At 42.4% G+C, this 13,950-nt stretch overlaps 1 protein-coding gene across 6 annotated transcripts in view; it reads right to left on the bottom strand.

Moving 5' to 3' along the window:
• The window catches only part of LIMS1 (LIM zinc finger domain containing 1), a 143,028-nt gene that overhangs the window by 40,774 nt on the left and 88,304 nt on the right, over window positions 1-13,950 (bottom strand). The window contains exon 2 of one of the 6 annotated variants that reach the window (XM_059688349.1): window positions 13,495-13,564. The exons of 3 other annotated variants lie outside the window; for them this stretch is intronic. Coding sequence is in view for 2 of the 3 variants with exons in the window: in XM_059688346.1 (XP_059544329.1) it covers window positions 13,495-13,601 (107 nt within the window). In the remaining variant the exon portion in view is untranslated. Of the gene's footprint in view, window positions 1-13,494; window positions 13,754-13,950 lie in introns of those variants that run through there. 2 more of the 6 variants (XM_059688346.1, XM_059688347.1) reach the window with 2 other exon arrangements.

Below are 13,950 nucleotides of genomic sequence, written 5' to 3'. Positions count from 1 at the left end.
CACCACCGCAAGGCCTGCCCCGCCCTGCCCCGCCCTGCCTTTGGGGAGCTCAGCCACTGGAGGAGAAAGGGGGAGGCTGCAGACAGGAGGTGGGGGGCGGGGGGGGGGGAGCAGGGCCCACCAAGTTAGATGGAGAAGAAGGAGGGAGAGACCCCACAGGACTGGGAACAGAGATGGGCAAGGAAGGAGGGCTGTGCAGAAGCATCGTCTTTGGTTGAAGTAGAAATCCTGACCCCATTTTACAGACCCCATCAGAGTGTGTGTGTGTGTAGGGTGTGTGTGTGTGGGGGGGGGGGTAGGGCGGGGAGCAAAGACAAAAGAGGGTGTAAGGGGACTGGATGGAGAGTGGTGATGTTTGATTCATGGCCTATTTATATTTATTTATTTATTATTTTTAAAATATATATTTTTTTCATTTTAGAAAGGAAGAGAGAGAGAAGCATCAGCAATGAGAGAGAATCATTGATCGGCTGTCTCCTGCACAGCCCCTACTGAGGATTGACCCAGCAACCCAGGCATGTGCCGTTGACCAGAATCGAACCCGGGACCCTTTGGTCCGCAGGCCAGTGCTCTATCCACTGAGCCAAACCGGCTGGGGCTATTTTTATTTTTGTTAATACTGTATATTTTTACTGATTTCAGAGAGGAAGGCAGAGGGAGAGAGAGAGACAGAAACATCAATGATGAGAGAGAATCGATCTCCTGCCTCCTGCACTCCCCCTACTGGGGATAGAGCCCGCAACCCAGGAATGTGTCCTTGACCGGAATTGAACCCAGTTATCTTTCAGTCCACAAGCAGTGGCTTTATCCACTGAGCCAAACCATCTAGGGCGGCCCATGGCCTAGTTAAAACTGCTGCAGTAGGCTGAGCAGGGGTCTTACCATGATGGTGTTACCTGATAATGAGGGTGTCTCTCCTTATGTTGGGGTAATCAGAACTGCAGTGAAGTAAAGACACACCCATGGAGCCTGCAAAGGGTTTCCAGGCACACGATGCAATTTACTTCGTGTGGCAACTGAAGAGGGTGAGCAGAGCCTTGGAAGGACATGAGGTCTCCAAGACCAGGGGCTGGAGGGAAAGTGCATGCCAAGCATTCCACGCCATGAGTTACAATCTATATATATAAAAGCCTGATATGCTAAGTGTCTGACCGAGGGGTCGACCGACTGGTTGCTATGATGACTGGTCACTATGATGTGCACTGACCACCAGGGGGCAGATGATTTGACCAGTAAGTTAGCTTGTTGCTGGGGTCCGGCTGATCGGGACTGGGTGAGACGGGGTTGGACACACCCTGGAGCCCTCCCAGTCTCTCCCCTGCCACCAGCCCTGATCGGGACTGGGTGAGATGGCCCTGATTGGCCCTGATCACCGGCCAGGTGGAGGGACCCCACCTGTGCACAAAGTTCATGCACCGGGCCTCTAGTAATATATAAAAGCATGATAATTATGACTGCAGACAGACCCACTCATTTTCTTGATGGAGTATTACTGAAACATCTTTGGTGTGCCAGTTACAGAGTTACTGCCTGCTCTGTGCAAATGGTTGTTCTCCTTTGCTGCACTGGGGCTTTTCAGTAGAGGGCGCTGAAGAGACCAGCTGGAGGAAATGTTTTTGCATCCTGGTCCCATGTGCTCACTTGGCAAGTTCCTGAGCATAGGGCTTTCTTCTGCACTAGCCTCCTGCAGCACACACAGCTTTGTCGGTGGTCCAGCTCCTACAGGCATGGCACCAGAAGCAGCCAGGGGCAGGCAGCTTCCCTGGTGGTTTTGCAGCAGGTGGCCTCAGACTCTTACGGTGTGTGGCAGACCACAGCACACTGACCCTCCCCCACTCTTAGCAGTTCTGTAGTGGAGTGCGTCTGGTGAGTCCCCTCACAGGAACTGCCTTCCTGGTACCCCAGAGGGAGGGTCTCCTACAAGTTGACATTTGTAGCAAGTTTCACTGGCCTGGCACCATAGCAACTTCTCTGCCATTCTGTGAGCCTCCACACTGTGTGCATGCAGGGGTGTGACATTCTATCTCAGCTCCATGTAGCTGCTATTCCTATAACCTTGAATGTTCTACGTCTTACTAGCCAATCCTTTATTACCTCAGCCTCCTGTTAGAGTTGACAATTCTTCCTATCTTTATACTAAACCTTACTCATTCAAATTACTATGTAGTTCTCTCCTAATCGAACCCAGACAGATACAAGAGGCTAAAGTCAGGACTCTGTTCTTAGAACCTTATAGGCCCTTTAATCAACACGAAACACGTTTCACTTAGCCACTTAAAACAATTGTGTCTGCTTTTGAAACTAGTTAGGAATGAAGGATTAGACAGAACTTAGGAGACAGAACTTAGAAGAGAGCCAAGAAGACAGAACCTACACAAAACCTACAGACAGAAGAACTTCGCTGGAGAGAACATGGCAAAAGATCCTGGACTGAACCTGACTACAGAAATTGGCAAGAGAACCTGACTAGAACCTGGTGACTGAACCTGGCTGGAGAACCTGGACAGAACCTGGCTGGAGAACCTAGCGAGGGAACATGGCCACAGAACCTCGCTGGAGATCCGAAGCAGAGCCTCTCTGGAGATCCAGACCAGAACTTGACTGGAGATCCTGGCTGGAGATCCTGGCTAGGCTGCTGATCAACTGAACACTGTCTCCGTGTCCTTCCTTCTTCGCCGACTCCGTCCACGCCTTTGGGGACCCCTGGACCCGCTGGGGTTGGACCCCGGCAAAATGCGAAGAAGCAAAAAACACCCAACTGGAAAAGCAAAATGAAAAAAGGATCTGAAAATACGAAGATAGTGTAAGGAGCCTCTGGGACAGCTTCAAGCGTACCAACATCAGAATTATAGGGGTGCCAGAATATGAGAGAGAGCAAGATATTGAAAACCTATTTGACGATATTGAAACCCTATGGGGGTAAAACTTCCCCCACCTGGTGAAAGAAATAGACTTACAAGTCCAGGAAGCACAGAGAACCCCAAACAAAAGGAATCCAAAGAGGACCACACCAAGACACATCATAATTAAAATGCCAAGAGCAAAAGACAAAGAGAGAATCTTAAAAGCAGCAAGAGAAAGAAACTCAGTTACCTAGAAGGAAATACCCATACGACTGTCAGCTGATTTCTCAACAGAAACTTTGCAGGCCAGAAGGGAGTGGCAAGAAATATTCAAAGTGATGAATACCAAGAACCTACAACCAAGATTACTTTATCCAGCAAAGCTATCATTCAGAATTGAAGGTCAGATAAAGAGCTTCACAGATAAGGAAAAGCTAAAGGAGTTCATCACCACCAAACCAGCATTATATGAAATGCTGAAAGGTATCCTTTAAGAAGCAGAAGAAGAAGAAAAAGATAAAGATAAAAATTATGAACAACAAATATGCATCTATAAACAAGTGAATCTAAGAATCAAGTGAATAAATAATCTGATGTACAGAATGAACTGGTGGTTATAATAGAATCAGGGACATAGAAAGGGAATGGACTGACTATTCTTGGGGTGTGTGGGAGATGCAGGAAGAGACTGGACAAAAATCGTGCACCTATGGATGAAGACAGTTGGTGAGGAGTGAGGGCGGAGGGTGGGGCAGGAACTGGGAGGAGGGGAGTTATAGGGGGGAAAAGAGAAACAAATGTAATAATCTGAACAATAAAGATTTAATTAAAAAAAAAAGGAATGAAGGATTAGGTTATAAAATAAAAGTACAACCTAGACCAGGGGTGGGCAAACTTTTTGACTCGAGGGCCACAATGGGTTCTTAAACTGGACCGGAGGGCCGGAACAAAAGCATGGATGGAGTGTTTGTGTGAACTAATATAAATTCAAAGTAAACATCATTACATAAAAGGGTACGGTCTTTTTTTTTTTTTAGTTTTATTCATTTCAAACGGGCCGAATCCGGCCCGCGGGCCATAGTTTGCCCACGGCTGACCTAGACAGTGTGGTTAGTGTTTGAGTGTCGATCTATGAACTAGGAGGTCATGGTTCAATTCTTGGTCAGGGCACATGCCCGGGTTGCAGGCTCAATCCCCAGGAGGGGGTGTTCAGGAGGCAACTGATCAATGATTCTCTCTCAATGATGTTCTTTAAAAAGGAAATTAACCAGAAGATAATCATGACCCATCTATACGCACATTTTGATAAATCAACATATTGAAGGACACACCTGGGAAGCTAATGAATATTCTGTTAAGACCCTCACCTGAGACCTCTCCCAGCGTTTTCTCCAAGAAAAGATAAAAAGCCTCAAGACAAAGGGCCCCATCAGACTTGCAACCAGGGAAGCAATGGGCAGCAGCAGCTCACCTCGGGCTAACCCCCTGAACCTGTCTCCAAGGCCCCCTTATTCTCTGACTTCCCAGTGAGCTGACAGCAGCCCCTCCTTGGTTCACTTTTGTCACTGTGACATTTACTTCTCAGTGAACTAACAGCAGCCAAGCATGACCCACTTCTTTCCTACATTTCTAAAAAGTCAAAGCAAGCCTAGGCTTTCCTGTTGCTTCTTCTATCCTGAGCTTTTTTTGTTTCACTGTCCCCAGCTTTAATAAACGTACTCTCAAAATCACCTGGACTCACGTTGACAAATCTTTCCTGTATGAAGGCAAGAACCCACACACTGCAGGTCAGCCCGAGGCAGACCAGCGCAGAGCCTGGTAACAGTAGGAGTGATAAATTAACATGAAAGTCACAAAAAAGTGAATGCTTGTGTGGAAGATGGGAGCTGTCATAACAGAGAACAGAAACTAGCCCTGTAGACATTCTTTCCCTCCCTTCACCAACATCCTGATAGAAGAATATCTGTCACCCCAAACAGGCCAGTGACTAACAGACCTCCCCTGAGCTGTCTTTGTGACTGGACGCCTGAGGACACCTCTTGTTCCTTCTAGTGCTTCACCTCTACTCTGCCACAGTCTAGAGCTACTATCCAATTCCCAACTCAATCACAAACCTTCAAAAAATACTACTTCTAAAGAATAATGTGCACGAAAGAATCAAGAAAAAGGCTTTCACACCATAGAGCTCAGGGAGTCAGTTATGTTTTGTTATGAGGCACTCGCACATATGTATGTTAATATTTAATGACTCAAGTAATATAAAATGAAACTTAAGCCGAAACCGGTTTGGCTCAGTGGATAGAGCATCGGCCTGCGGACTGAAGGGTCCCGGGTTCGATTCCGGTCAAGGGCATGTACCTGGGTTGCGGGCATATCCCCGGTGGGGGATGTGCAGGAGGCAGCTGATCGATGTTTCTAACTCTCTATCTCTCTCCCTTCCTCTCTGTAAAAAATCAATAAAATATATTAAAAAAAAAAAAAAAAGAAAGAAACTTAAGCCTTCCTGACTACAGGGCAAGGACACCCTGCTCTAACCCTTTCATAAACAGAACTGATATCAGGAGTGGGTTTCAGTGTAGTACAGCAAACTTGCACAACTCTGTGCCTATCCCCACCCTTCGATTCCAGCCTTTAACCCAGTGATTCTCAACCTTCTGGCCCTTTAAATACAGTTCCTCATGTTGTGACCCAACCATAAAATTATTTTCGTTGCTACTTTATAACTGTAATGTTGCTACTGTTATGAATCATAATGTAAATATCTGATATGCAGGATGGTCTTAGGTGACCCCTGTGAAAGGGTCGTTCGACCGCCAAAGGGGCCGTGACCCACAGGTTGAGAACCGCTGCTTTAACCAAACACAGTAAAGAGTAAAACAGAACACAAAAATGTCATCAAACTAACCTGGCACTAGGTCAAATTTCTAAGCTGGGAAAACAGAACAAAATAATTCAGTTCTCAAAGAGCATAGAATCTAGTAAGAAATCAAACTGTCAACTGATGGACAGGAATCCACAATTTTGGGAAGTGAAGTGGGAAACTTTATTCAGTGCAAAACAGTTCAATTGTGATGCAGCACAGCTGTGAAAATAGCACAGCTGTGAGGCCACCCTGGGGCCAGGCTCCTTTCAGGCTAGACAGCTCTGCTCTGCTCAATGGTCTGCTCTGTACTGGTCTGCTCTGGCGAGACAGCTTTGATATTTCAGCTCAGTTGGGGAAATGCAGTCTTTAATCTTTCATAGAAAGGGAAAATGTGCTCCCAGAGCCAGAGGGGGACTGAATTGTGGACAGCAGTCCCTACCTCTGGTCCCTGATTGGTCTGTCCTCATGCAAATAAGGACGCCTAATCCTCACAATTTGATTGGTCTAAAATGCACTGTCCTAATGGAGAATGGAGTTGCACTGATTGGTTGGTAAAGATGTTGACGGGGATACAGTTGCACAGCTCCAATTAGATGGCGAAAGCATCAGTTCTATTTGTTGAGATAGGATTCCAGAAACTCCTTTTTAAGGGCTGGTTCAGATGCAGGAACACAGTGCAGGTAGACAGTTCAGTGCAGGCTTCTTCCTGAAGTGCATACGGCATGAGAGGCCCCTGTATAGAATGGCTGCTACGCTCTGGTTTTTAAAATTTGAGCTCAGTTAGCCACCAGGAGCCTTTCTTAGTAGATGTCTTCTTTCTCAAGGTTCACCAAATTAAATGACGAGATTCTGATAACAGTTCAAATAAAGTAAAATCATATGGACTAAATATAAATAAAAGAGCCATCTAACCCTGCGGACCCTGAAAAAGAAGTTACCTACCAAGAAGGACTCTTGGTACCTAACTGGGCTTAAATGTAAAAGCAGAGTCTAGCAGCCACGCTATATGTGGGTGTAGGACCAGCCCAGTCCGCATCTCCACCCCTCCTACCAGTCTCAATGTGCTTTCTTCTTTAATCGTCTAGTGGTAAGACTTCCATTCAGCCAGATTTCAGGCAGTTCTGAAGATGGCTATTCTGCATTTTAGTTGTAACTGTGATGTGGCTGTTGGAGGATGTGAGTACTGAGTTTACCTACACCTCTATCTTAATTCTTCTCCTCCATTGATTCTTAGAGAGTGTGGAAGGGAAGGAGGAAGGGGGAGAGAGAGAGAGGGGAAGAAAGAAAGAGAGACATCAATGTGAGAGGGACACATCGATTGGTTGCCTCCTGCACACATCCCAATGGGGCAGGGGATTGAACCTGCCATCCTGGTATGTGCCCTTGATATGGAATTGAAACTGAGACCCTTCGGTGCAAAGGCCAATGCTCTAACCACCGAGCAACACCGATCAGAGCATTAGATCTCTTAAACTAGTCCCAAATTTGTACCTTTAAAACAACATCTCTCCAATTTGCACACTCCTCCAAACTGGTCATAACCATGCTACTCTGTTTTTATAAGTTTAGCTTTTGTAGATTCCACATATAAATGAGACCATACTATATTTAATATTTGTGTTCCTCTGTCTGACTTATTTCACTTAGCATAATGCCCTCAAGGTTCATCCATGTTGTCACAAATGGCAGGATTTTCTTCTTTTTTATGGGTGAATATGATATTGTATGTATATGTGGATTATACTCTGAAACACATATAAGAAAGTACTCCTACCATTTAAAAGCAACACTGCTGCCCTGGCTGGTGGGTCAGTGCTTAGAGCATCATCCCATGAACCAAAGGGTCAGGTGTTTGATTCCCAGGGCACGTACCTGGGTTGAAGTTGCAGGAAGCAACCAGTCAATGTGTCTCTCTCACCTCTCTCCCTCTACCCCCAGCCCTCTTTCTACCTCCCCCCAACCCCCACTCTCTCTGAAGAGCAATGGAAAAAATATCCTCAGGTGAGGATTAAAAAACAACCAAACTAACAAAAGCAACACTAACAAATTGATACCGTTCAGTACCAAAGAGAAAAAAAATCTGTTATTAACTGTGCAATGTGACCAACTAGGAAAATTAAATGTGCTCTCACTGAACCATTAAATAATGAATGAGAACAGACAAAAATGGCAAAGTTGCAATTTTATCCCCCTAATTGTCTAACAGACTCTATTTCAAAAATTTCAATACAAACATTGGTTTTTCAGTCAAAAGGCCAGAAAATGATCAACAAACTGCAAAAATGGATATGCAAGGAAATGTATATCCTAGGCTGACCAATTCCAACCTCAGCTGAACTCGTAGCACTAACTTATTTGAATCAAAGAGAAGAACTTGTTATAAAACAACTAGTGGCCCGGTGCACAAAATTCATGCACAAAGGGAATTAATTAGAGGAAATATTGATATTTGCCCTTTCTCTATAATAGAAGTGTCAGAGATCAAAGAAAATTAGTAAAATGTATATGAAAATCTCCCTCCTGTCAGAGGCTGGGGCACGCCACGGGACCCGGAGTCAAGTCCCTGCCCCACCCGTGCACGCTTCAAAATCATGCAAGACCCAGACCTGGCCGGTCCCACCCCCGTCAAGCCCTGCAGGGCAGGGGGCGCAGCCTCAGGTCCCCCGTCAAGCCCTGCCAGGCGGGGAGTGCAGCCTCAGGTCCCCTGGCCTGGTGTGAGGGTGCGAGGACCATTTGCATATTAGCTCTTTATTATATAGGATGATCACCTTTTCAGCCTTAGGTTCTTCCTCCACCCTTACAGGATTGTGAGTTAAAAAACACAGAAGTTCTTAATACAGTGCCTGGCCCATAATAAGGGCTCAATCAATCAAGGGTGATGTATTATTCAGGAACACATGATCTGAGTTTTCTAATCTCAAACCTCGTCATGGACATTCCCACTACTTAAAAATTATATATCCTATATCTTAAAAGATATGAGCTCATGTGGTGAAGGGCAGGGTGGTGGGGGGCAGGAGCTAAGTGAAGGGGGACAAAGTGGGGTGGAAATGGGGGATATCTGTAATAGTGCCAACAATATAAATAAATAAAATAGAAAGTTGTGAGCTGCAAAGGTTTATTTATTGATTTATATTTTTAATTAATTAAATTTATTGGTGTGACATTGGTTAATAAGATTATATAGGTTTCAAGTGTACTCCTCCATGATACATAACATGATACATGATATTGTACCCAACAGGTTTATTGAATAATCAGGAAGTAAAGGTCACTTTTCTTTGTACTTCCTCCCATTCCTGGTTACCCAGTTCCATTGGGAAAGGACAGAAAAGGAAAGCATAAGGATGTTCATCTAGTCAACTTTACATAGGGATCCAAATTTCTAAGTGAATTTTCTTTTTTTTAAAATATATTTTTATTGATTTCAGAGAGGAATAGAGAGGGAGAAAGAGATAGAAACATCAATGATGAGAGAGAATCATTTATTGGCTGCCTCCTGCACGCCGCCTACTGGGGTGGGGCCTGCAACCCGGGCATGTGTCCTTGACTGAAATCGAACCTGGGATCCTTCAGTCCACAGGCCGACGCTCTATCCACTGAGCCAAACCAGCTAGGGCCTAAGTACATTTTCTTGATTCACATTCATTTCAAAAGACTGACACAGCCCTAATCTCATCAATCCTAACTGCAGCGGGAGATGGAGGAGTGGGAACAATGGGGCAAGAGCACTGGGCCAGGGATTACTGTGAAGGGCCAGAGAGTAAATACTTTTGTCTTTGCCGGCACAGGGATCTGTGTCACAGCTCAACTGTGCCAGCGCAGCAAGAAACCACCCTAGACAATATGTACAAAATAAGCATGGCCGTGTTATAATAAAACCTTATTTATGAACATTGAAATCTGAATTTCATGTAATTTTTGTATGTTGTTAAATACTCTTCTTTTCCCCCAAAACGTTTGAAAACTGGAAAATCTATCCTAACCTTGTGGACCATACAAAATTAGGCAGTGGGCCAGATTGGGCCTAAGGGTCACAGTTCTCTAACCCCTGCTTTATTAAACTATGTTTCCAATCCAACCAGCAAAGACTTGCATTTTGAGGTGTCCCAAATCAGTTAGTTATAGAACCTTTATATTCAAGGCACAGCAAAGGTGACTTTAACAATTTTAAAGAAGGGCAGGGTTGTGAATTGTTCAGGTGTGTTTTTCATTAAGGTTCCTAAAAAACAAAACCAAAAAAAAACACTACATTTTGTTTGGGGGCAACATAATTTAACAGCTAGAATAGACGTTATCTTGCATGTTATTTTTGGTCAATAAATTTCAGGGAATAAAGGGTCAATACCCTGGTAAAGTTGAGGCTCAATGTCAGAGCCCAAAGAGCAAGAGTGTGAACTACTTCACTCTAACGAATCCACTGCTTAAACTGGAAAGTCATGCCAGTTCCATCCAGGTTGTGAGGAGAGGGACACAAAGACTATCCATATTTATGTATATAAACAAATACACATGCTTTATCCAAATCCTTAACATTTAACTTTATAAAGAAAAATATTTCCAACTGCTTCTTAGACATGTCAGATTCTAGCCAAAATTAAGGACATGTTCTAGAACTTAAGATAAAAGCCCACAGGACATTTTCTACTAGTAGTGACAATTATATTTAAACAAGACAAATTGCTACAATACAACCCTCAAATACATTGTACAAAAGCATGCAAGTATAGTAAGTTTCAGATTACATTTAATATTTTAAAATAAAAATATATATAGTCAGTGATTTTCATGCTGCTTTTCACATGCTTCTGTTTTAAACTATTTCATGTTTAAAGCCAGAATTAGTTTCATGTTTATTACAGTGCTCTTTAAACACATGTATTATGTTTCAAAGTAGTCTTTTACTTAAACTTAAAAGAGAAATATTTTCTGGCAGTTTTTCTGCTAGAGTCCATAAACACACCAAAGAAAAAGAATATGTGAATAAGCAGGAATTAGAGAAGGAATGGGTCTTGTGTAATACTCAAGACAGCATGAAAGATAACTGATAGTACATACATTCAACATCAAATAACTGCTCCTAGGAAGAGCATCTGTTGTCACATTCAATGTGCCAAAACCTAGGTGTACCTTGAGGGGAGGAACTATGACTGATCCATGACTGCATCTTTTTATTGAGTGCACATAATAGCCACTAAATAAAAATTAGTTGAATAATACATAAAAGGCATTAACCCTAAAGCACTATTTATAAGATTGCTAAATTGGTTGGTGAGGATTTTATGAGATAAACGATGTCTGATAATGGTAGGTATTTAAAGAGGAACAAACTGAGGTTCAACAAAGTGACCTAACTTGTCTAATTGGGTGGCACTGGAATAGCTGTGCCTAATTTAAAAATCTCCTCTCCCCAGTTCCTATTAGCCAAGAAACCTGGCTGAATACTAAAAACACAACTAGGAAAGAAAATCCTTGCCACTCTACATTGATAAAAAGTCAATTGTCTACTTTTCCTAGCTCAAGCCTGCACTCATAAAATAAGGAAAATGGTCATTCTCTCTGCATTAAGGGGCAGAGCAATGGAAGAGATGTAATAAATCTACTATTATCACCAAGAAACTACATTACTAGAATGGATGGAAAAATATTTCCTCTTAACCTAATGAAACAAGCAATGCTTCTTAAGAATCACTCTTCCTCCTTTAATTTAAACTCTAGACAAAAGGAAAAATTTTGTTGCTTCAAAGGTCATTATAACTATGAAAACTGCCTCCTCTGGCATACATGTGTACTTTCACTACTGTCTGACAATAAGTAAAAGTGGTTGTTCTCAAATGGTGTTTTACGTATCTATTTTTTTTTATATAATGAAAGGTGTTCAGAAGTTGGTAGTCTTTTTTAAAAATATATTTCTTTATTGATTTCAGAGAGGAAGGGAGAAGGAGAGAGAGAGAAAGAAACATCAATGATGAGAGAGAATCACTGATCAGCTGCCTACGGCACACCCCCCACTGAGGATCAAGCCTGCAACCCAGGCATGTGCTCTTGGCCGGAATCGAACCTGGGACCCTTCAATCCACAGGCTGACGCTCCATCCACTGAGCCAAGCCGGCCAGGGCTGTTTTACGTATCTTAATTAATAAAAAAAAATTCCTTAGGACCGCAAATCTAAAATTAAAACTGTTTTTGGTAACTGTTCACTCTTGGATCAAGAGTAGATTGGAGTTTACAACTAAACGTCAATTTTAGAGGTAATTTCCAACAGCCTATCTGGTTAGCAAGAAAAACTCAATATTTTCACTAAAACTCATGCTTAAAAATTTATAGCTTTTCAAACTCTGAAGCTTTCAAGTTCTGTTTAGTCTAACCAATTCTTAGTTTATACATTAAATATAACTAAGAGACCCCTGATATAGCAGGGGAAAACGCTAATAATGTTAGGTCAATAACAGTTTTTGGGTTTTTTTTGAGACTTTTCATAAGCATTTGTTTGAGCCAAACTGAGGACAATGTCGGGAAGCAAGAGCTCAAATGCTCCCAATAACAGTTCTTTAATGTTACTATTCTTTTTAAAGGTAATAAGAGTTGATAATTTTCAAATAAACGTTTCCCTCTCAAAGTATAGTTCCTGTAGTATAGCTGGCTAAGTTGAAATAAGTCAGGCAGAGAAAGGCAAATACTGTTATGACTTCACTTATATGTGGAATTTAACAACAACAACAACAAAAGAATAAGTAAAACACAAGCAGATCCATAGATATAGAGAACAAGCTGATGGTTGCCAAAGGGGAGGAGGATGGGGATGGGAAAAATACAAATTTGATATGTTTAAAAAAGCTTCCTTGTCAATTTTTCCCTATCAAACTTAAATAGAGAATTTAAAATAAACTCTAAAAATGAATTTATAGGAAAAAGAGCAGTAGTACACACACAAATATCCCTCCCACCATTTAAATTTAACATTCAAACACTTGAGAGTCCATGAATACATTAAGTACTAGACAGTATATGTAATAAAAAGAAAAGGAAGTCTCTTTACGGCAACCTTCTGCCAGCACTAAAACAGGAACTCTTCGTTTCAGCAACAAAATCTAAACCCTTCCAGTTAACAGTATTTTAACATATAGCTTAAATTTCAGGGGCTTTTCCGAACCTAAAATCTAAAAAAAATTCAACAATTGTAACAAAAACCAAAATTGTGTTGTTTTGGGCAAATTAACTTCAAAAACAAAAATCCTTAACCTTTATAGTTAAAATGGCCCCCAGATTTTTGATGTCCTTCCTTCCCAGGTTATATGCAATAGTTTCTCTACATTCCTTTCTTAAATCCATTTCAATAACAAAGAATCCCATATGAACACCCCCTGATGCCCAAAACACCACAAACTACACTCACCACCAAAAATTAAAGAAAAATTCCTCACGGAAACATGTTCTAATAAACCAAAGCAATCTATCCTTAAAACCAATGGGGTAAAATAGTTTCCAGTTTTAATTATTACTGTGGTAATTATATAGTTTTTAAAGACATAAAAATACTACAGGTTTGGGGAAGAGCTAAAACAACTTACAGGATTTGTGAAGAAATGGGAAAAAGAATTATAGTTTTGCACAGTTCCAATCAAGCACAATCTGGGATTATATAAAACACAGTCTTTAATTACAGACTAAGAGGTTCCTAGAGGAATCCTCTCAATGTGTACCCCCATTGCTGTATCCACTTAGGCACGAATCTCACTGCAGTCATATGGTGCCTTGATCTTTAGCCAACCATGACTTTGCACTCACCTTAGCCCTTCCTCCGGTAACCCAGTTAGTCTCAAACTATCAGGGCGATCTCGTCTTCTCCTGTAGAGACCTGAATGTGAAAGCTCTTTAAGCTGTAATTCAGTCATACTTCTATCTATACATAAATTATTGACACTTTAAAGCATTTATGCTGAGCAGTGTGGCTGCCAGGGCTCAGAAAGATAGTGTCCCTGCTGCGGAACCTAAGCACACCTGACCCAGAGTTAGAAACTTCCAGGCAGGCCGGCGCTGAAGCACAGCTTCCTGTTTTTCTGCTGGTACACGCCCTCCTCGCAAGGCCTGGCTTGCCTTCTCTCTGGGTCTTGCACCTTGGAGGGTGTGTATATGTGTGTGAGGGGAGGAGACAGGGCGGGAGGAAGGGTGTGTGGCCTGGGTTACTCACATAATGACCTGGGTTGCTCATTAATAAGCAAAATTTAACTGTTATGAATAATT

This window comes from Myotis daubentonii, chromosome 3 (assembly GCF_963259705.1).
Source record: "Myotis daubentonii chromosome 3, mMyoDau2.1, whole genome shotgun sequence".
Lineage (NCBI taxonomy): Eukaryota > Metazoa > Chordata > Mammalia > Chiroptera > Vespertilionidae > Myotis > Myotis daubentonii.
This window is presented reverse-complemented; position numbering and strand designations above follow the sequence as displayed.